The sequence below is a fragment of the Grampus griseus genome, assembly GCF_964374135.1.
Source record: "Grampus griseus genome assembly, chromosome: 1".
Lineage (NCBI taxonomy): Eukaryota > Metazoa > Chordata > Mammalia > Artiodactyla > Delphinidae > Grampus > Grampus griseus.
In genome coordinates this window covers 21,440,880-21,463,398 of record NC_139017.1, presented here as the reverse complement: position 1 = coordinate 21,463,398, position 22,519 = coordinate 21,440,880, and the positions used below count along the sequence as shown (strand labels likewise).

At 44.7% G+C, this 22,519-nt stretch overlaps 1 protein-coding gene across 1 annotated transcript in view; it reads left to right on the top strand.

The window, feature by feature from the left end:
• The window catches only part of TP53BP2 (tumor protein p53 binding protein 2), a 66,744-nt gene that overhangs the window by 5,222 nt on the left and 39,003 nt on the right, over positions 1-22,519 (top strand). The window contains exon 2 of the mRNA XM_082658263.1: positions 17,087-17,234. Within this exon, the coding sequence (XP_082514389.1) occupies positions 17,087-17,234 (148 nt within the window). The remainder of the gene's footprint in view (positions 1-17,086; positions 17,235-22,519) is intronic.

The following is a 22,519-nucleotide window of genomic DNA, read 5'->3' as shown; positions in this document are numbered from 1 at the left end:
ATTTGGTTAGTGGAACCAGATTTTCATTGAAAATGTTCATGGGGCCAGTAAATACTGAACTTTCCCTTTTGAAATGCATATTTCAGTGGTTTTTCTAGAAACAGATTTATAACTTAGTACTATTTATTTAAATTTGAAACATTTCTACCAGAAATCCCTAAGGCGCAAGTTTAGGAAAGTAAACTATTGTAGAATACCAGTTGAAACTGCTAGTGGTAAAAATAAAAAATGGTCAAGGCAGTGTATTGGTCTTCCACGGTGGAATGAACAATTTCTCTGTAAACCAGCATGGGTGAAAGCCCTGTGCTCTCATTTCCCACCCAGGATGGAGAGGGAGCTTCTCCTGGAACCCCTGTGTGCCCAACACCTGCCCCGAGGTTAGGCTGCTCATCCCAGATAATCTCCTTATGACCCTGTGAAGCGAGGCTACCCCCTTCTCATACAACAGATAAGGAATTTCAAGTTCAAAGGGTTTCGGTAATTTACTGCAGGTCACTTGGCAGAAATGAAATGAAAACGAGGTCTACCTGTGAAGAAATGTTCTAGAATGGGTTTTTTTTGTTTGTTTTGTTCTGTTTTGGCTGAGCCGCATGGCGTGTGGGATCTTAGTTTCCCCGACCAGGGATTGAACCCATGCCCCCTGCAGTGGAAGCGCGGAGTCCTAACCACTGGACCACCAGGGAAGTCCCTCTAGAATGTTTTTATATACTGGGCAGGACAGTAGTCATGATGTTCTTTTGGCTAATGATAACTTCAAATATTGCTTTTCAGAGCATAACTATAATTATTTTTGACGTAGAAAAAGGAAAACAGAGGTATCTTCCCATATTTAAATCCAAACTGGATGAGAAGATTGGTAAATGTTTCTTACCAAGTTTCGACTGATGTGGAGCTGACCTCACCCTGTGCAGAGTAAACATCTCAGTGACTATTAGTTTTTCCTATGTCTAATACTTCCATAGAGATCTTAGTTCTTCCACATCAGCAGGGAAAGAGAAGGGGTGTAATGATTACCTTTTTTTTTTCTCTTCTTTCTTTTTAATGTTTACCTTTTGTATGAGGGGTGTTGGATAATCTTTCTTTGATGGTATCTTTAAACAGGGTGTGAAGGTGATGAGGTAGGAAAGAAAGGGCAGAGTAGCGTAGGCGTGTTGGGAGCCGTGCAGGGCAAGGAAAGCGTGGCGTCTGCTGAGAGATTGCCATCGTCATTGTGCAGTCATTTCCAGCGGCTTGAGAGGGACAGCAGTGACTTGAAGGAATGCCCGCTGCTGGTGGGATCTCCGGGCGGGGGCAGAGTGACAGCATCTCCCCTTGCTGCCCCAGGGTTGTCTGTATAGTGAGGAATAGTGATTCAGTTTAGTCAGATGAATTTATCGGAAGTAAACTAGGGACTGATGTCAAACGACATCACATTAAATCATCGCTCTTCATTCTTCCTCATTAACCTGCTGATTGTTTTTGGATGGCCTTTTGGAGACAACATCTGTTCAACAGGTATTTTTAGCGAACATCCACTGTATTCCAGCCACTGTTCTAAGTGCCATGGACACAGGAAAGAAGAAGAGAGTTTTCGGGGAGCTTACCTTTCAAGAAGTTTAGTGTGGGGCTTGGAGGGGGGAGGATATGGAAAGTAAAAAAACAAAACATGAGAGGTGTGTAGGATTTAAATAGCATCATGTGACTGGGATGGCTGCTTTAGATTGGATGGTCAGGGAAGTGACATTTCGGCTGAGACCTGAATGACAGGAAGGGGCTGGTCTTGTGAAGATTTGTGGGAGGGGCATATCAAGTAGGCAGAATTCCCAGGGGCCGGTGTAAAGGCCCGGAGGAAGCAATGGGGATGGTGAGGCTGGGGATTAGCAGGCTGGGGGGCGGGTGGCAGGAGCGGAGGTGGAGAGGTGCAGCGTGTAGGCTTTCCTGGGCTGGGGCGAAGATTTTAGGTGGCAGGGGAGGGGATGTGGCAGCCACTGGAAGAGTTTTAAGCAGTAAAAGTGACATAATCTGAGAGGTTAGAAAAGATCCCTCCGTTGCTGTGTGAGAATGGATGATGGCGGTGCCAGAGCGAAAGAACTGGGAAAGGTGCGAGAGACTGATAACCCACGTCATAGGAAGACTACAGAAAACCACCTAAGATGGATAAAAGCGTTATCACACCGAGGGCCCAGCTGTTAGTGTGAACTGGATGTGAGCTCAGTCCACACAGTGTGTGACTTGCTCTAGGCGTTCAGAAGCTTCAAGGGTGAGAGAAGAAAGAGTAACACCTGCCCGGGGTTGGGATTAAGACCAGGACAGGGATGGGGAGGGTAACATGTCCACAAGCTCCTCCTATGGGACTAAAGAGAAACCAGACTTTTTATATCATTAGAGAGCTCTGCAGCGCTTGAGAGAAAGCCGCCTTCTGTCCCCGTGGTTCTTTAAACGGAGAGGGGCACATCAGGTTTCTTACAGAAGCCATAACCCTGCAAGTGTTTTACAACAACTGTGCCTTTGACCATGTGACCACGCCACCTTGGAAGCTTCTGATACTTTCACCTACAAGTTCCTTGACCTCCCTTTTTTTTTTTTTTTTTAAACGCTGTGATAATCTTCATTTTATTGACAAATGCAAAGCAGCTAGCAATCTAGGAAATTCAAGTCAGAGGCGACTTGAATTCTAGAAAGGGTCTCCTCGTGCCAGTGTTTTTCTGCACCCCAACAATATCTAGTTGCTAACTGATACCTGGTTTGTGATGTGTAGGTCGTTTTTTGGTAATTTATTGATCTCCTGGAAAGGGGGGGCTATTTTTTTTTTTATTTTTTTTTTTGCGGTACGCGGGCCTCTCACTGCTGTGGCCTCTCCCGTTGCGGAGCACAGGCTCCGGACGCGCAGGCTCAGCGGCCATGGCTCACGGGCCCAGCCGCTCTGCGGCATGTGGGATCTTCCCGGACTGGGGCATGAACCCGTGTCCCCTGCATTGGCAGACGGACTCTCAACCACTGCCGGGGGGGGGGGGCTATTTTGGATAACACTTTTATTTTAAAGGTAGATAGGATCCTTTCTCTGGTAGGTTTTGCTTGCTGCTTTCAGTGGTCGGGAGACCTGGGCGTTATCCTGCTTTCCTTCCGTTCTTCTGTTTTCTCCCATAATGGTTTCATCACTGTCACGGACCCCTCCTCTCTAGCCCCTGGTGCTCCTCTTCTGCATCACCCCTCGCCTGCCTGGACTGGGGTGATCCTCTCCTTATTTATCTTCTTACCCTTACTGTTCTTCATGCCTTCAATCCATCTGTACACTTCTTCGTGGTGATCTTTCTTACACTACTTCGTGGTGGTCTTTCTTTCTTTTTTTTTTAATTAATCAATTTATCTATTTTTGGCTGCGTTGGGTCTTTGTTGCTGCACGCGGGCTTTCTCTAGTTGTGGCGAGCGGGGGCTACCCTTCCTTGCGGTGCGCGGGCTTCTCATTGTGGTGGCTTCTCTTTTTGTGTAGCACGGGCTCTAGGCGCATGGGCTGCAGTAGTCGTGGCATGCGGGCTCAGTAATTGTGGCTCGTGGGCTTCAGTAGTTGTGGCTCGTGGGCTCTAGAGCGCAGGCTCGGTAGTTGTGGCGCACGGGCTTAGTTGCTCCACAGCATGTGGGATCTTCCCGGACTAGGGCTCGAACCCGTGTCCCCTGCCTTGGCAGGCGGATTCCTGACCACTGCGCCACCAGGGAAGACCCTGTGGTGGTCTTTCTGAAACAGCAGTCTGTCTCTTCCCCCTCCAGAATTCTTCCAGACTGACTTGTATTACTTACAGACTATGATATAACCTCCTTAGCTAGATACAAAGTTTCTTTATTGTCTAGCCCAGTAGATTTCGATTTCGGCCTTTTTGTGTCAAGATAGACTTCCAGAATATTTTGCCTCTCAGTGGGCAGTGGAAGTGATTGAAAGACTCAAAGCACAGAACAAGTCAGCACTTCCAACCCAGCACCCACCGTGGAGGGGGAGTAAATAGTGTGTTTGCTTTGTGCTGAATGGAAGAGCAGCCACCTCCTCACTGCTCAGCCAACCTTCCTTCGGGATCGAGGGGCAGTTCTGGAAGATCTGCTCGCCACCTCGCACATGCTCCCAGGGACCCTGCGTTAGGACTGTTTGTGGGGCCTGATCCGTTTTCCTTTCGCTCACGGTAAGTTGCACCTTCTTGTATATTGCCGTCCACCACCTGCTCTGCGCCATCTGACTTTGCCATAATCCCCTGTGTGTGTAAAACAAGTTTTGTACGTTGTAGGTTTCTACGGAGCAGCTGCGGCTCACTGGTTAAAAAGTGACCTGTCTCTTCTGTTTGTCCTCCCACCTTCCTGTTTCAGCAGTTCCAGGATTGCAGTGAGGATAGCGTGCTAGGTTTCCTCACGCCTTTACGTGTGATGTTTTTCTGCCTGGATGGCCCTCTTCCTGCTTGTCTTACTCATCCTGCAGTTTTCAGTTCAGTAGTACTCCTTGAAAGGAGTGCTTTTTTTTTTTTTTGTGGTGCGCGGGCCTCTCACTGCTGTGGCCTCTCCCATTGCGGATCACAGGCTCCGGACGCGCAGGCTCAACGGCCATGGCTCACGGGCCCAGCCGCTCCGCGGCATGTGGGATCTTCCCGGACCGGGGCACGAACCCGTGTCCCCTGCATTGGCAGGCGGACTCTCAACCACTGCGCCACCAGGGAAGCCCGAAAGGAGTGCTTTTTTTTTTTTTTGGGATTGAGAGGAAACTGAAGGAGGAACTTCTTCAGAGTGACTGACGTTGATGGGATAAGACTCAGTCTCAGGGGAGGTGACTGTTCTGTTGACGTAGATGAAGTGCTTATGTAATCAGATACCTAAGACCAGCTAGTTTTTAGTATGTAATGAATTTTTCCCACAATTAAAGTAACCACTTCATATGTGCTGTGTCATTTTCCCCAGAATGGTAATTATCTCAGAAAATGATTGTGGACTCTAGGTAACACTGAATGAATGGCTAGGATATCCCATATGTGATGAACTTTTTTTTTTTTTTTTTGCGGTACGCGGGCCTCTCACTGTTGCAGCCTCTCCCGTTGCGGAGCACAGGCTCCAGACGCGCAGGCTCAGCGGCCGTGGCTCATGGGCCCAGCCGCTCCGCGGCACGTCAGATCTTCCCGGACCGGGACACGAACCCGTGTCCCCTGCATCGGCAGGTGGACTAAACCACTGCGCCACCAGGGAAGCCCTGTGATGAACTTTTCTAACAGTACTGTTCAAATTGGTATTGAGACGAATGTGTCATTGATTTCTAGATTCTACTCACTTGCTATTGTGACCAAAGAAATAGCTTATGATGTAAAAAAAAAAAAAATCCATTGAATATGATTTTATAATTTTTTTTTATGTAACTCAGATATCTCATAGAAACTGATGGACTGATGTTTAAAATATTCCATGCTAAAAAGGCAGTACATGTGGTGTATGAGTGGTATACTTAGTGTAGAAGTAGGTTTAAATATCATTGATCTTTAATACAACATTAGTAGATGTAACTCATGGTAATTGATGAAAATTTAATAAAGCAGTTTAATGGCCTCGAGAGTAAACTCTAGGCAGGAGAGACGGCTCAGAAGTCATAATAGGCCTCTCTAAGCAGTGATCATCAGATAACTGTAATAAGGTTGGACTGATCATCAGGGAGGCTGGAGAGTATCTGTTTGAGGGAAAGGACTCAAAGCTGTATCCCCGCTGCTCCTGAGGGAGGCTCCACAGAGACCTCTGTTGGGTTGCCCACTGAGATGGGGGGCGAGGCGGAAGGGCCGACCAGGCTGGGATAACTGGGGTAACGGGACAGCACACTTCCTACAGAAGGCCGGCAGCCCAGCCCACCTCTAGGGCGGAGTGTGTCCAAGATAGGGAGCCAAGTGAGCCACCGGGTGTTTCGGTGCACGGTCCCTGCCAGCAGAGCGACCACGGGAGCAGACAGCCGGGACTCCAAGGGGCAGGACGCTGAAAACCCGGAAGATCGGAACTCTCTGCATCTCATTTCTAACCCCCTTCCAGGGTTGTAAGCCATAGTTGGGCTGACTGGCTCTGTGCATTTGAGAGATTGAAAGAAGCTTTGGTTGCTGTTGCTATGTCTTAATCAAATCCCCTTTCTGGATGTATGAGTGTTAAGAGAGGTGTTTTTCTTGACCAGTTATAGGAAGCCTAGTGGCAGCATCCTCTTCTAGCAGGAAGTCTGGGGGCTTCCTTCATTCATGACATTCTTTCTCCACAGAGGAATTATTAAATACAAAACCCATCTTGACTTTAATCTCACTACGAGCATTATTACCTGGCTGTCCCTATGGTGAGTTTCCTGTGAGTTGTAAGATTGCAGAGGATTTATGTCACTCTTTTTACAGATTGTTCATTTTTCTCTAAAGGACAATTTTTTTCTCCTCTTACATTGTTTGTTTTTTTTTTCCCCTCTTAGGTAAACCTAAGCAATTTGAGTTTTTGTAAATCAAAGCTCTGAAGGTGTTATTGCAAAGCTTAATTTCCTTTCTCTGACAGGGAATGTCTTAAACTCTTAATTCTTTTTTTCTTTCTGTGGAACTTCACATGGTTTTTTCAGTCAAAGGAATAAACTTTGGCCTCTGACACAAGTACATTTCTTGTAAATGCACCGGCCAGTTTTTTTTTTTTAATTTCCTCTTGGAAAAGTCTTCCAAATTTTAATCTGAAATAATTCCTCTTTGAAATGAGTCATTCTTGTGTTAATAGCATAACATTATAGTTACAGTGAATACATGTCCTGTAAAAATGGAACTCTTAAAAATAAATCTTTGATCTGTTCTTTTTAAGTGAAAATTGTCTGTGACTTTGGATGTTTGGAAAGGCAAACCTTCCTTCAGACATGACAGGTGTGAATTACCGTGCACAGCGTGTGGGGAGGTGTGGCCTGGCCCAACTTAACATAGTGTTTGATCTTTCCCTGAATCTTCTTTCTCTTCAGATTGATCACTTTAAGAATCGAACCACATTTACTATTTTTACTGAAATATTTTCACATTGTTTTATCACAATTTGTATTGTGTTATGTGTACTTTTAAATTGTAAATTACTGTAAAAATATATTAACGTTGAGATTTAAACAAATTTAAAGTGACATCTATATCCGATCTCCTAATACCATGGATTTCACTTACATATTCCATACAAGTCAGTTCCTGTGTCCATATGTTTTAGACTTTTTTTTTTTAATTTATTTTTGGCTGCGTTTGGTCTTTGTTGCTGCGCACGGGCTTTCTCTAGTTGCGGCGAGCGGGGGCTACTCTTCGTTGCGGTGCGCGAGCTTCTCATTGCGGTGGCTTCTCTTGTTGCGGAGCACGGGCTCTAGGCACGTGGGTTCAGTAGTTGTGGCTCGGGGGCTCTAGAGCGCAGGCTCAGTAGTTGTGGTGCACGGGCATAGTTGCTCCGCGGCATGTGGGATCTTCCCAGACCAGGGGCTCGAACCCGTGTCCCCTGCATTGGCAGGTGGATTCTTAACCACTGCACCACCAGGGAAGTCCCCAGATGTTTTAAATGGTTACAATCTACAACTTAATATTACTGTTTTATAACTTTTTCTTACCATTTTTCTAACACTATACTTACAGTAGTTGGTAGCTGGGTCATAGTCCTTCCAGCAGTTGTATTTTAACTTACTTTTCCTTGCTTAACTTACTGGATATTTAGTTTTCTATCTTGCTGTTTATTGATCTAGCACCATAGTGAAAATCTTCAGGCATTTAGAGTTTTTCTTCATTTTATTTATTTCTCTAGGGATGATTCATGAGGTATACATAAATTTATGGTTTTTGATACATGATTCATTTTACTTTCTAAACGGGATTTTTAACAATTTTTAGTACCATCATTATGTCTTTGAATGAATCACTTTCCCACAACCTCATCTCTGTTATATCATCTTTTAATAGAAGACTAATTTAATAGTTGTAAGTGATGCCTTGTTGTTTTAATTTAATTTATCCTCCCACCCCCAAGTTTTACCATTTGTATTGCCCTATGTGATCTGTCTGTTATAGCCTCTGCTCTTAAGTATATTCTAGATTTGACTCTTGTTGTTTATTGGGTAATCTATTCTCTTTGTGGCTCATACTATAAAAAAATGAAGTTCTTGATTTACAAGTTGGAAAGAAGTTAACAGTTGATGTCTGTATGTCACTGAGAAGGGCTGACCAGCTTTTAAGGGAAGAAAAGCCATCTCCTCTGTTCCATCCAAGCTAGACGCCATGAGCATTTTCAGATGCCCCAGCAATTTATTGTCCTCGTAGCCGCAGGTGCAGCTGTAAAGGCTCATGTGTTGTTTTGATCTGATTATTGCTGCACTGTTTATGATGAAGTTAATTTATGTCACAAGTTCCCAGGAACACATTTGTGAGTCAGTGAGAATAACCAGGATTCTCACGGCAGCCTCCCAGGGGATTTAACTCTAGGGAACTCCATTTTCCTTGCTTCCATATGGGAAAGAAGCTAAGGAAGTCACCTCTATTTTCTTGAGAATATGGTGTTTTAAAAAAATCTGGGGCTTCCCTAGTGGCACAGTGGTTGAGAGTCCGCCTGCTGATGCAGGGGACATGGGTTCGTGCCCCGGTCCGGGAGGATCCCACGTGCCGCGGAGCGGCTGGGCCCCTGAGCCATAGCCGCTGAGCCTGCGTGTCCAGAGCCTGTGCTCCGCAACGGGAGAGGCCACAACAGTGAGAGGCCCGCGTACAGCAAAAAAAAAAAAAAAAAAATCTGAAGCATCAGGAAAAGATGGCATTTTGGAAGTAAGGTTATTATAGATTATTATTTTTCTATTATTTCTTAATGCTTTCCATTAATTTATGCCTCTTTGTTGAAACCTCAGTGTACCTCAGATCACATTCATCTTTCTCTTTTCTGAATTTCCATGTTACCTACAGCCTCACTCATGTAATTTGGTGCTAAATTGTTCTCTAATCTTTTCATGAGTAAATTTTATTTCTTTTAAGAGATTTTTATATTTCTCACATAGTAAGTATGTAGTAGGCATTTTTAATTGTGATATAATTCACATACCATAAAATTCACCCTACAGAGTATATAATTCAGTAGGGTTTTTTTTTTTTAGTATATTCACAAGGTTATCACCACTAATTCCAGAACATTTTTATCACCCCAGAGAGAAACTCCATCCTCCAGAGTCACTCCCTATTCTGCCTGCCCCCCAGCCGCTGCTAAACATTTATCTAGTTTTTGTCCCTATGGATTTGAATTTTCTGGATGTTTCTTTCTGTGTCTGGCTTCTGTCACTTAGCATAATGTTCCCAAGGTTCATCTATGTGTAGTACGCATCAGTACTTCATTCCTTTTATGGCTGAATAATATTCCATTCTAATGGACATTTAAGATATATTTCTTGATTTTTTATTTTTAGTCCCCGGCTAAAGTTAAGGCAGTATGGTAACCCTAGAAAAGCATTGTCAGACAGATATTGATTTGCCTTACATATCTCACAGCAAGGGCCCAGGGAATAAAAATGGTACTTTATGTTTATCTTACTAATTTCATTATTGATTCCTTAAAAAATCAATTTTAGGGCTTCCCTGGTGGTGCAGTGGTTGAGAGTCCGCCTGCCGATGCAGGGGACACGGGTTCGTGCCCCGGTCCGGGAGGATCCCATGTGCCGCGGAACGGCTGGGCCCGTGAGCCATGGCCACTGAGCCTGCGCGTCCGGAGCCTGTGCTCCGCAATAGGGGAGGCCACAACAGTGAGAGGGCCCTGTACCGCACAAAAAAAAAAAAAAAAAAAATCAATTTTATTATCCAAGTGATGTTTAATCATTCTAGAAAACTTAAGCATAGATAAGCTCCCCCAAATTTATTTCTTAATCTTATCACCAAGGCATAACTACTGTTAATTTGGTGAATTTAATTCCAGGCCCCTTTTTTTTTTCTTTGCATGTATTACGTGTATGTATGCACATATATTTTTCCAGTTGTATAGTAAGATATGGTGAATACTGTTTTGTAATAAAACAATACATAACTGACACATTTTTGAAAGTTTTGCTCTTTGTGCTTTTTCCTTCTAAATTCCTTCTAAGATTTAGCAGTTTTATTTTTTATCATTAAAGATCATGAATTCTTGGCCACAGTTGTTTTCAGAAGGACTTAGTTGATAGAATAGGCTAAAATTTCTTTCTTTAGTAAGTTTTCGACATGCTGATAAAACTGCTTCATCAAAATGAAATAAAAACAGCTTCATCTTGATTTTGTTTTATTTTTTAGGTAATTAAATTACATTTTGAAGAATTCTTTTATCTTTTGTAGCACAGTACACTTACGAAACAAAGACGAAAGGAAAGTAGCAATATAAAGAGCATGTGTGCCTACTTTTTCTCAGGTTAACATGATAGATTAGTTTAACCAGCCCTCTGTTTTGACCCTCTTCTCTTTTTTCTTTACATTCTTCTTTTATTTTTTTTAATATTCTTTTCTATTATGGTTTATCCCAGGAGATTGGATATAGTCCCCTGTGCTATACAGTAGGACCTTGTTGTTTATCCATTCTAAGTGTAATAGTTTGCATCTACTAACCCCAAACTTCCAGTCCATCCCTCTCCCCACCCCGCCACTTGACAACCACATCTTTTTTCTTTTTTGTTCCTTTTCCAAGTAAAGTTAAGAAGAGAATTGATACTTATTGAGAAAATGCCCGTTTCACTTTCTCTATAAAATTTGAAATAGTTATAAATTATCAGTAAAGCCCATAATTGTGGGCAGATTATAATGAAAAGATTTAAAATTATAAGTGATATATAAATGCAAGTGATATTTAACCTTTATAACTTGGGGACATACTTAAAGTCTATAAATTTAAAGATGGGTGAAGTGAGTTTTAAAGGTTGATTTCAAATGCTTTGTGTTCTAATCAGAATTTTCTAGGGGGAAGTGTAGCAGTTATAGGTATTATGGCCATCAGGAGCAGCTGGGCCCGGTGGGTGGTCCCTCTCCCCCACCCCTTCTCTGGTGTGGATGGGAAGACACTTGCTCTCAGCTGCACATGAGCTGTCATACTGTCATGGCTCAAAGACACCTCTTCCAGCTATATCGCTGTCACCATGCTGTGGTGTCCAATTAAGAAATCTTCAAAATAAAGGTAAACTATCTTTGTAACTTAAAAAGTAAAATCACTACAACAAAGAAAATAAGTGAGAACGGGACTGCTTTGGCCAAGCCTAGCATGAAGTGGTTGTGGGTTCTCCGGACGCAGATCACCGCTGGGCAGTCTAGGGAGCAGGCAGTGGCTAGAGATACAGATTCAGCATCACCCACATCATTTCCTCTTGACTGGATCATTCCATCCATTAAAGCGTCCTGTAAAAACTCCATGTTGAAATAAAGAAGAAACAAAGCACCCCTTTCACTCTGTCTCCTTCCATCTGTGGCTCCGTTTTTTTCCGTCTTTCTGTTCTGAGTCTCTGCATCCTTCCCTCAGGTTCTCAGCCTGTCTCAACCGGGCCTTCAATCTCATTCCTCAGCCAGCGCTGGTCAAGGCGCCCAGCAGCCTCCACCTTGCCGAGCCTGGGGACCGGTCCTCAGCCCGCATTTCTGAGATCTCTAAGCTTCATCTGAAACACTGTCTTTACTTGGTCTCTGGTACTCCACACTCCTTTGGGTTTCTTTCTGGTTTTTTTATGGATGGATCTTTCCCAGTCCTTTGCTGGATCCTTGTTCTCTGTAGGACTTCTGGACGAGACCCCTGACTTGTGGGCCCTTCCCCAGCTCGTTCCACCTTCCTCATCTCAGTAAGTCACACTACTCTTAACTCCGTTGCTTAGACACCAAATCCACGTTCACTCTTAATTTCTCTCTACACTCACATCCCATATTCTGTCCATTAAGCCAGTCTTGCTGGCTCTGCTTCAAAATATAACCCCAGTCCAGCCATTTTTCACTACCTTTGCTGTTACCTGCAGTCTGTGCTACCATTATATCTCATTTTATGTGCTACATTTCCTCTTAATTGGTCTTCCGTGCCTGTCCCACTGTAGTCTATTCATATAGTAGCCAGAGTGATTTTTTTAAAAATGACATAAAAATGACTTCAATACCCTGTTCAGAATCCTCCAGTGACTTCTTTTTTTTAAAAAAAGTTGAGATATGATTTACGTGCCACCATTTTGAAGTATCCAATGCAGTGTTTTTTAGTGTGTTTATAAGACGGTGCAACCATCACCACTAATTCCAGAACATTCTCATCACCCCAAAAAGAAGCCCTGTACCTCTGAGCAGTCACTCCCCCAGCCCTGGCAACCACTAACCTACTTTTTGTCTCTAATGATTTGCCTCCAATGGTCTCTTAGATTAAAATCCAAATTCCTTGCTCTGGCCTTTGAACAGTGGTTCTCAGCTTGTGGTTTCCAGGGCAGCAGGTACCAGCATCACGTGGCAGCTCGTTAGAAATGCAGCATCTCAGTCCCCATCCTAGATCTACTGAATCAGAAGCTCTGAAGATGGGACCTAGCCATCCATAGTTAAAGACCCTCTCTCCGCACCACATCTTGAGGACCAGTGGCCTCTAAGGTCTTGCATCATCTGGCCTCTTTGACTTGATCTCCTATAATCCTTTCCTCTTGCTCTCTCTCCTCTTCCACAGATGTGACAAACTTGATTCCTCCTCAGGGCCTTTACATTTGCTATTCCCTCTGCTTGGGATATTCTTTTCCTATATCGTGTGTTCTCATTCTGTTTCGATTGTGGCTCAAGGACCCTCTCTAACCACATAGAGGTTGAAGTAATTGAGTTTGAGCATGGCCTGTCTCTACCCTGCTTTATGCCCCGGGAGGTTGACTTCTATAAGCCACATGAATGGCCTCCCTTGCCGTCCGACTTCTAGCTGGGTTTATCCAGTGGGGAGTGGTAGGATGGATGATATAAGAAGAAGGGAGCCAGTTGGGTATTTATTCCTCTGGGCTGGCTGAGTCCTCTCCACGCAGCGTGCTCTCTCTCTCTCTTGAATTTTGTGCTGTGTGCTATAATAACTATTTAGTGAGGATGATTTCTACATTAGAACTTAAACCATAAAATAGATGGCCTATAGGGAATTCCCTGGTGGTCCAGTGGTTAGGGCTCAGTGCTCTCACTGCCGAGGCCCCATGTTTGATCCCTGGTTGGGGAACTAAAATCCCACAAGCTGGGCGGTGTGGCAAAAAGAAAAAAAACAAAAATAGATGGCCTATATATCTTTCATGAATGAAAAGAATGTTGAAACAGAAGTAGGAGGACGTAGCATGATGTAAGCTTGAAGAAATGAGGAGAGGAAGCTAATTTCTGTCAGTGCGTGTAGCTGTGCTGTATACTATCTGCTCTACCATCTGTCAATACCCGAGGGAACACTTACTCTGAAAATAAATCAGAGGTGAATCTGTCAAGTGCAGTAACAGCTACTGGACGTATTCATTCGTAAACACATACTTATTGTGTGCTTGTCACAGACCAGGCACAGATCAAGGGGCCGAGGATATTGTATGGAACAGAAAAAGCCCTGGACTTCGTGGAGCTTATGTTCTAGCAGGGAAGACAGATATTAAAAGCAAGTGAAATAAATATAATATTTGGTATGATGGTCACTGTGCCAAGGAGAGACAGTGGAGGCGCACGTGTGTGCGCACGTGTGAGCACGGTGGTGGGATTTTAGGCAGGATGGCCAGGGAAGGCCTCTCTGGGAAGGCAGTGTTGGAGTATAAAGACCTGGGGAGATGAGAGGGCAGGCCGTGCTGGCACACAGGGAAGAACATTTGTTGGGGAAGGTCATTAAGAAGGCGTGACCACAGGTTTGACCTGCAAGCTGGACCCCAGCTTGGAGGCCGTGCACTCACTTTCCTGTCTTTGGAATGTGCGCTCCACCTGCCTTCCCCCGAGCTCGAAGCTGCCCAAGGACGCAGCCTGGAGACTGAACCCAGGTAAAGCCTCTCCATAAGCTTTTTTTTTAAAAAAAATTTTAATTAATTAATTTATTTTTGGTTGCATTGGGTCTTCGTTGCTGTGCACGGGCTTTTCTCTGGTTGCTGCGAGCGGGGCCTACTCTTCATTGCGGTGAGCGGGCTTCTCATTGCGGAGCACGGGCTCTAGGCACACGGGCTTCAGTAGTTGTGGCACGTGGGCTCAGTAGTTGTGGCTTGCGGGCTCTAGAGCGGAGGCTCAGTAGTTGTGGCGCACGGGCTTAGTTGCTCCGTGGCATGTGGGATCTTCCCAGACCAGGGCTCGCACCCGTGTCCCCTGCATTGGCAGGCGGATTCTTAATCACTGCGCCACCAGGGAAGTCCCCCCTCATTAGCTTTTAATGCTCTTAAATTTAAACATATTCATCCAGATTTTTTTTTTTTGGTCCTTAGTGGGAGGATCGTTTGAATAAGGTGCTGTTGTCTTATGTAATAGCCTTTTATTTGTTGATACAGTATGTTTCGTATATATACTGTATATTAAATATTTCTGTAATTTAATAAATGCCTCTAGGTCTCATATTTACGAAGAAAACAGTTACTGTGTTTGAAGTGTTGAACTTCAAAGAAAGTATTGGTGTGGGTAGGGAATATTGAGGAGGACTACAGTTTAGTACTAAAGTGTAAATTATTTATCTCTCGTTAAATGCACTGTATATGTATCTAGAGCAGCAGCAGGGTGGAAACCTGTGTTCATTTTGTGGAACAGTTTGAAAGTGTTGACTAAGTTGAGGCCTAGAACTATGTATCTATCTTTATGTAGCACAGTTGATCAGAATGTGGAGAACCTGATAACAGCGTGAAAGCTTCTGAGCTCATCCTGGCAAATTCTAGTTTTGATTTTATATATTTTACTGTTTCAACATTATCCACTTAAACTCTTTTTTTTTCTGGGTTACCCTCTAGCTGTAATGGGTACGCTTCTCATGTTTTCTAGTTTTGGGGGTTACTTTCTTTGCTACACATGTTTATGTGAGTTAAAGAGTTTTGGTTGCAGGAAGTGGAGACTTGGCTTACTTTAAGAACTCATGGTTTTAGTGCAGGGAGGAGGTGGGAAGCCCCCGGGGGCTGAGCCTGCTGACCCAGTGGGCCGTCTTCTCTTACGCATGTCGTCTTCTCCCCTTACTTGGACCGGATCCTTGAGGCAGCCAGTCTGCTGTTCTAGCCAGTTTCCGTCATAGTTTCCATGAGGCACTGCCTTCCCCCTCCTTCCCCCCTTACCCCCCCCCGCAAAAAAAAAAAAAGAAGAGCCTAATGCATCTGTCTCACCTCGGGGGTAATGGGCAGCGAGGTTTAAGCTGGATGGGAAGCTGTTGGCTGACTGTTGGCAGGTGCTACAGCTGTTGTATGATGTCCTTGTGTCAGTGTGATCACAGTGCAGATCCTACTCATTCTGCTTTGGTAGAGCCTTAAAACCCCAATTTCCCCCAGTGTTTGGCATAGTCTCATTAATTATTTTTCCAGAATGTATAATGGCCCATCAAGTTCATGTTTCACAGGCTTTGTATTCTCTTTGATTAGAGTTATTTTCACAGGATAAATTCTCACAGTGGGATTACGCTTTCAAGTTGGCTGGTGTTTTTGTTTGTTTATTGTTTTGTTTTATCCTGATACACACGAATCTTCCCGGTATAGGTCCTCACTGAGTGAGTGAGCATGGGAGTGTGCTGACTTGCATTGCCGCCATCAATTTGTTTGTTGATTCACTCAGTTTCTTCAGTACTGGGAGTTAACAACGGTTTTTTTGTTTGGGTTATTTTTGGTTATTTAATAGGTATGAAAACTTGTATTCCTTTTTTTAATTGTCATGCATTTTTATTTATTTTTTTAAAACTTGAATTCTTTAGTTGCAGTGTCTTTAAGATGCAGTATTGGGCTTCCCTGGTGGCACACTGGTTAACAATCTGCCTGCCAATGCAGGGGACACGGGTTTGAGCCCTGGCCCGGGAAGATCGCACATGCCGTGGAGCAACTAAGCCCGTGCGCCACAACTACTGAGCCTGAGCTCCAGAGCCTGCAAGGCACAACTACTGAGCCCACGTGCCACAACAACTGAGGCCCGCGCACCTAGAGCCTGTGCTCCACAACAAGAGAAGCCACGACAATGAGAAGCCCGTGCACCGCAACAAAGAGTAGCCCCTGCTCACTGCAACTAGTGAAAGCCTGCGTGCAGCAACGAAGACCCCACAATAAATAAATAAAACTCAATAGCAGTCTTTCTCCCAGTAAAAGTAGATACTGCATCTTTTCTTTTTTATTTATTTATTTTTTTTGCGGTACGTGGGCCTCTCACTGTTGTGGCCTCTACCGTTGCAAAGCACAGACTCCGGACGCGCAGGCTCAGCGGCCGTGGCTCACAGGCCCAGCTGCTCTGTGGCATGTGGGATCTTCCTGGACCAGAGCACGAGCCCGTGATCCCTGCATCGGCAGGCGGACTCTCAACCACTGCACCACCAGGGAAGCCCTGCATCTTTTCTTTTTATAAAAAAAGACATCCCCACCCTCAGAAGCAACACATGTTTTGTTCTTGTGTATCCTTCCCAAAAGAGGCTTTGCATAAGTGTGTGTGTGTGTGTGTGTGTGTGTGTGTGTGTGTGTGAGATCATCATCCCCTGATCATCTTCACAGGATTGATAAGAAGATCTATTTGTAGTATGGGTCTGGCACATCATACTAAGAACTACATAAGTATTTGGGAAACAAATAACATGAATAAAATGTCAGAGGAAGACTTTTTTTTGGCCGTACCACAGGGCGTGTGGGATCCCTGACCAGGCATTGAACCCATGTCCCCTGCATTGGAAGCAGGTAGTCTTAACCACTTGACTGCCAGGGAATTCCCAGAAGAAAATTTAATACGACCTTTTGTATGCACTGATTTGCCTGTGCTCCGGGGATCCCCAAGGGCTCTGCAGGCGCTGCCAGGAGAGGGGGGCCGGTGTCCATCGGCCGAGCTCCAGGTCCCTCCCTTCCTCAGGCCAGGGAACAGCCAGACGGTCCTGTTGTGCATTTGCACTTCAACTGAGACCATCTGGGGAAAGGAATCCGAGGTGAGTAAAAAGTGACCAGCACCAGTGTAGACAGTACTGATAACTGTTGTGTTTCTCCTTTTGTTTCCAGATGTTTCTTACCGTGTACCTCAGCAACAACGAGCAGCACTTCACGGAAGTCCCAGTTACTCCAGAAACCATCTGCAGGGACGTGGTGGATCTTTGCAAAGAACCTGGCGAGAGCGATTGCCACCTGGCTGAAGTGTGGTGCGGCTCCGGTATGCGTGCTTCGGTCGTGCCGTCTTTCATTGTCATCGGTTTTAGACGAGGCGCTGTGTGCCGCACGCGTTTATCCGTGGAGAAACTGCGGGATAGGGTGTCCATCAGAGCTAGTATTCTCAGTCCAGTTCTGTGGCGACCTACAAAGTCTCTTTGCTGTTTTCTTTTTCTGCAGGACACCGTGGACACTCCAGTATAAAAGGTCAAAAGATAGGCAGCTGATACACAGGGTGGAAGCTTCTGGGGTGTTATGGTAAAATGTATAGCGCTCACAAGTGTTTCTTGTACGCTTAAGCTGCACTTAATTAGGAATTTGAGGTGTCCTGACTGTTTTGCCCTCTCTGAGGTTCTGTAGGTTTTTCGGGAAAGCTCTTCGGTGTTGAGTTACTGTGGTGGCTGGAGACATAGGCATTATTTTAAGCCTTGACATCAACCCCCTTACTTAGTTCTTTGGAGCCCTGAAATGGGACAGCCTGGTTTCTTTTTGGCCCCTTAGGAGTTTGTAGATGCGGGAATAAGTTTTCATGATTTCTGCTTTGTTTCTGTACAGCCTGGGTGAGCTCCCACTGTTTCCTTTTTCTCCCCTGGGGGTGCAGTGTCCCAGCACGAGTTTCCCACTGTGTTCATTGCATTCACACCGTTCATGGTATGTGACTCCAGCTGAGCGTCCGCTGCTTCCCAGGCCAGTCCTCTTACTCATCTTCCGTTGACTTCCCTACAGCTGTGTGTTCAGGAAGGTCTTCTGCACTCTCCCCGAATTGCTTACTTCACATAGGAGCTAGATTAGACCAGTCCCATAAAGAAACCCAAGTGATCCTTTTTAAATAAAAATCTGATAGTTCGGGCTTCCCTGGTGGCGCGGTGGTTGAGAGTCCGCCGGCCGATGCAGGGGACACGGGTTCGTGTCCCGGTCCGGGAAGATCCCACATGCCGCGGAGTGGCTGGGCCCATGAGCCATGGCCGCTGAGCCTGTGCGTCCAGAGCCTGTGCTCCGCAACGGGAGAGGCCACAACAGTGAGAGGCCTGCGTACCGCAAAAAAAAAAAAAAAAAAAAAAAAAATCTGATAGTTTGACTTTCCTGTTTAAACCCTTTGATGGCTTTCTCTTCTACTTAGAATAAAATCCAAAGTCTTGATCTGAGATTGTGAGGTCTTTGATGTCATCTGGAACCATTTTCCTCCTTGCCTGCCTCCTGCAGCTATTTTATATTCCTGGATAAACAACGCTCTTTCCCGCCTTAGAGCCAGTGGCGGCAGCTGTTCACTCTGCCTCTATTGCTCTCCCTCCGGATTTTGTCATTGCCGGTTCCCTCTGGTCATTTGGATTGCAGCTAAAACATTGCCTCCTCGGAGGTGCTTCTCCCGAGCTTCCTACTAAAGCAGGCATGAGGTTCTCTGTTTTACAGCTCCATCCTGATTTGATCCTCTGCGTGAGGTGTGTCCGGTGTTTTGTGTGTGTTTATTAGTTTATTGCCTCTTTAATCCCCGTAGCCTCACACACACGCACAAGAATGTAAACTCCCTAAGAGCAGAGACCTGCTTGTCTTGTTCCTTGCTGCACCCCAGCTCAGAGGGAGTGCTCGATAAATATTTACTGAATGAATAAATGAGCTTCTCGTTGCTCTGGTGGCCTCCTTGCATTCTGCAAATTACTTTCCCAAGATGATTGAAACCACGCATTGTGAGCTTCCTCGGTTTCCTTCCTCTGTACTTACCTCAGGTTTCTCTGCATGTGTGCCTACCCTTCTGGCTGATTTTCTTAGAGCAAGAAGTGTTCTTTCACTTTGCCAAGGCTCACTCTCTGAGTTGAAACTTTTTTTTTTTCTGGGAGCCTGGCATGGTCTCCTTGTTTTTGATTATTGATGGAATTCTTTTATTTATTTTAATGAATTCATTTATTTATTTATTTATGGCTGCATTGGGTCTTCGTTGCTGCGCTCAGGCTTTCTCTAGTTGCGGTGAGCAGGGGCTACTCTTCATTGCGGTGCGCAGACTTCTCATTGCGGTGGTTTCTCTTGTGGAGCATGGGCTCTAGGCACGTGGGCTTCAGTAGTTGTGGCACACAGGCTCAGTAGTTGTGGCTCGCAGGCTCTAGAGCGCAGGCTTAGTTGTGGTGCACAGTTGCTCCATGACATGTGAGATCTTCCCGGACCAGGGCTCGAACCCGTGTCCCCTGCATTGGCAGGCGGATTCTTAACCACTGCGCCACCAGGGAAATCCCGTGAATTTTTTTAAAAATTATTTATTTATTTATTTGGTTGTGCCTGTCTTAGTTGCGGCAGGCAGACTCCTTGGTTGCAGCACGTGGGCTCCTTAGTTGTGGCTTGCCAGCTCCTTAGTTGTGCCATGTGAATTCTTTTTTTTTTTTCTTTTTTTTTTTTTCATGTGAATTCTTAATTGCGGCATGCATGTGGGATCTAGTTCTCTGACCAGGGATTGAACCCAGACCCCCTGCATTGGGAGTGCAGAGTCTTATCCACTGCACCACCAGGGAAGTCCCCCGCGAATTTTTTTTTAAGTGTCTTATTGAACAGCTGTCTTTTTCCTTGCTGATGTGAAATGTCACTTTGAATTCTTGTTATATCGTATATGAAGTTATGTTTCTATAAGCTTTATAGTCAGTTACTTTTATTGTTTTCTTCTAGTTTTATGATAGGACCAAATAGTTTTAATTACTATAGTTTTATAAAAGGTTTGGTATTGTAAGGCAAGTGCTTATTTCATTGTTATCCTGTAGTATTCTTGTGTATTTTCTTTTTCAGATATGTTTTAGAATTACCTTGAAATGTTCCATGAAAAATTCTTTGGGGCTTCTGATTGCTTACAGTGAATTCATAATTCATTTGAAGGTTGTTTGTATGGTGTGATTAAGATCAAGGTCTTAGGTATCAAAATCTTGTCTCTTTCATTTACTAGCTTTATAACTTCAGACAAGGTACTTAATTCCAGTAGTCCTCAAGTGTTTTCCCTGCATAATTGGGATAATAATTGAATCTATTGCATAGGATTGTGTGAGGATCCCAGGAGCTGACATTTGAAGGGGGTTTAGCATAGCCCCTGTTAGCATAGCACTTAATGTTAGCTCTCAGCAAGTAATAGCTGTTATGTTTTCAACTCCTCCTTTTTTGCTGTAAATTGTTCAAGGTGCCCCATTTTAAAAATAGTACATTTGGACTTCCCTGGTGGCACAGTGGTTAAGAATCCGCCTGCCAGTCCAGGGAACACGGGTTTGAGCCCTGGTCCGGGAAGATCCCACATGCCATGGAGCAGCTAAGCCCGTGCGCCACAATTACTGAGCTGGCGCTCTACAGCCACAACTACTGAGCCCGTGTGCCACAACTACTGAAGCCTGCGCGCCTAGAGCCTGTGCTCCGCAACAAGAGAAGCCACCACAATGAGAAGCCCGCACACCGCAATGAAGAGTAGCCCCCGCTCGCCACAACTAGAGAAAGCCCGCGTGCAGCCAAAAATAAATAAATGAATAAGTAAAATTTAAAAAATAAAAATAATAAATTTGTTGCTTCCACTTTGTTAGCTTCTCAAGTTTCCCATTTCCTTTAACTGACAGTCTTTCAAAATATGTAGCTTTTATTTGCCATCTCCATTTCCTTCCTCCCCGCTCATTTGTTTGCTAAGAGAGCATTTCTTGGATTCCTATAATGTACTAGGAACTGTGCTTGATGTGAGGAATAGAGAGATGAAAGTGTCCTGCCTTCAAGTAAAAGCAGGAATCAGCAGACATTTATCATACAGTGCGATGACTGCAGGAATAGATGGATGTGCTCCATCTGCAGAAGGAGAAAAGAGTGATGGGGACAGTTCTCAATGCTAGGAATGGCTTGTTCCAAGTCACATAGGCACGGATGCCAGGACAAGGGGATTGGTGTGGTCAGAGCATGGGGTGAATAGGCGGCTTTGAGACCCTTTGAAGTGTATTTCAGCGTTTGCTGGCCTAAGCCTGATTTTTTGTCGTCATAGGCCATCAGGACCTTAGCTCCTAGACCTTGTAAGACGGTCCAACCCAGCGTGGACTGGAAGTTACTTCCCTTACTTTGAATTCCCTCTTTGCTTATGGAACCTGGGGATTTCACTTCTTTTGAAATAAAGTGTCTGTGTGTGTGTGTGTGTGTGTGTGTGTGTTTGGTTTTTTTGTGAGGAGGTGGAGGGTCTGCTGAGAGTTTCTTTTGGGAGGGTGTCTACTCAGCTATGGGTGTTTCCTTTTGCGGGGTGGTCTTAGTTAGAATTTCCCCAGTTTAGAGGAGAGAGGGGTATCTGTGTCAACTCAGTATGTCAAGAACCAGAGCTGTACTTCGTTGCAACCGAGCAGATTAAGTTCAGGGCTTAGTTCACAGAATTGGCTGCTGAACCCTTGGCTGCCCCATTCTCTGCCCGTGTTGTTTATTTAAGGTACTCAGATAGTGTCTTTGATTACTGACAAGTGCATTGAGTTTTCTTAGGCTGTTTCAACTTTCTTATATTAAAAATTATATCGATGTTACCGGAGTTCTTTCATTTTAAACAGTTACATCCTCAGACAGTATATTTGGTTTTTATATCCAGATCCCTTAAGATTGGAAGTTTTTTTTTTTTTTTTTTGGCTGTGTTGGGTCTTCATTGCTGCACGCAGGCTTTCTCTACTTGCGGCAAGACGGGGCTACTGTTCGTTGCGGTGCACGGGCTTCTCATTGCGGTGGCTTCTCTTGTTGTGGAGCACAGGCTGTAGGTGCACGGGCTTCAGTAGTTGTGACACGTGGGCTCAGTAGTTGTGGCTCGCGGGCTCCAGGGCGCAGGCTCAGCAATTGTGGTGCACGGGCTTAGTTGCTCCGTGACATGTGGGATCTTCCTGGACCAGGGGTTGAACCCGTGTCCCCTGCATTGGCAGGCGGGTTCCTAACCACTGCGCCACCAGGGAAGCCCTCAAGATTGGAAGATTTTTTGAGGGGAGCTTAAGATATCTGGTTTCTGCTAAAGTTCCCATTTATTAGGGTATTTATCTATGCCCTTCTTTTTGTCTCTAGAAGAGTTCTGACAACTGGCAGTCTCATCGGAAGAAGGGCCAAAGAAGCATATTTTCAGGGCAGTAAAGAGGCTTTTGTTTGGAAATGCAAGTGTCTGATCTTTTTTTTAACGCAGTTTATAAAATTGTAATTAAAAAAACAATAGACAGTAAGACTACACTATTTAGAAAGCTGTTTTTTAATGTTTCATGTGTATACTTAGAGAATCATAGAGCCATTAGAGTTAGAAGGGACCTCAGAGACTGTCCTATGGAATAGATGACAGGA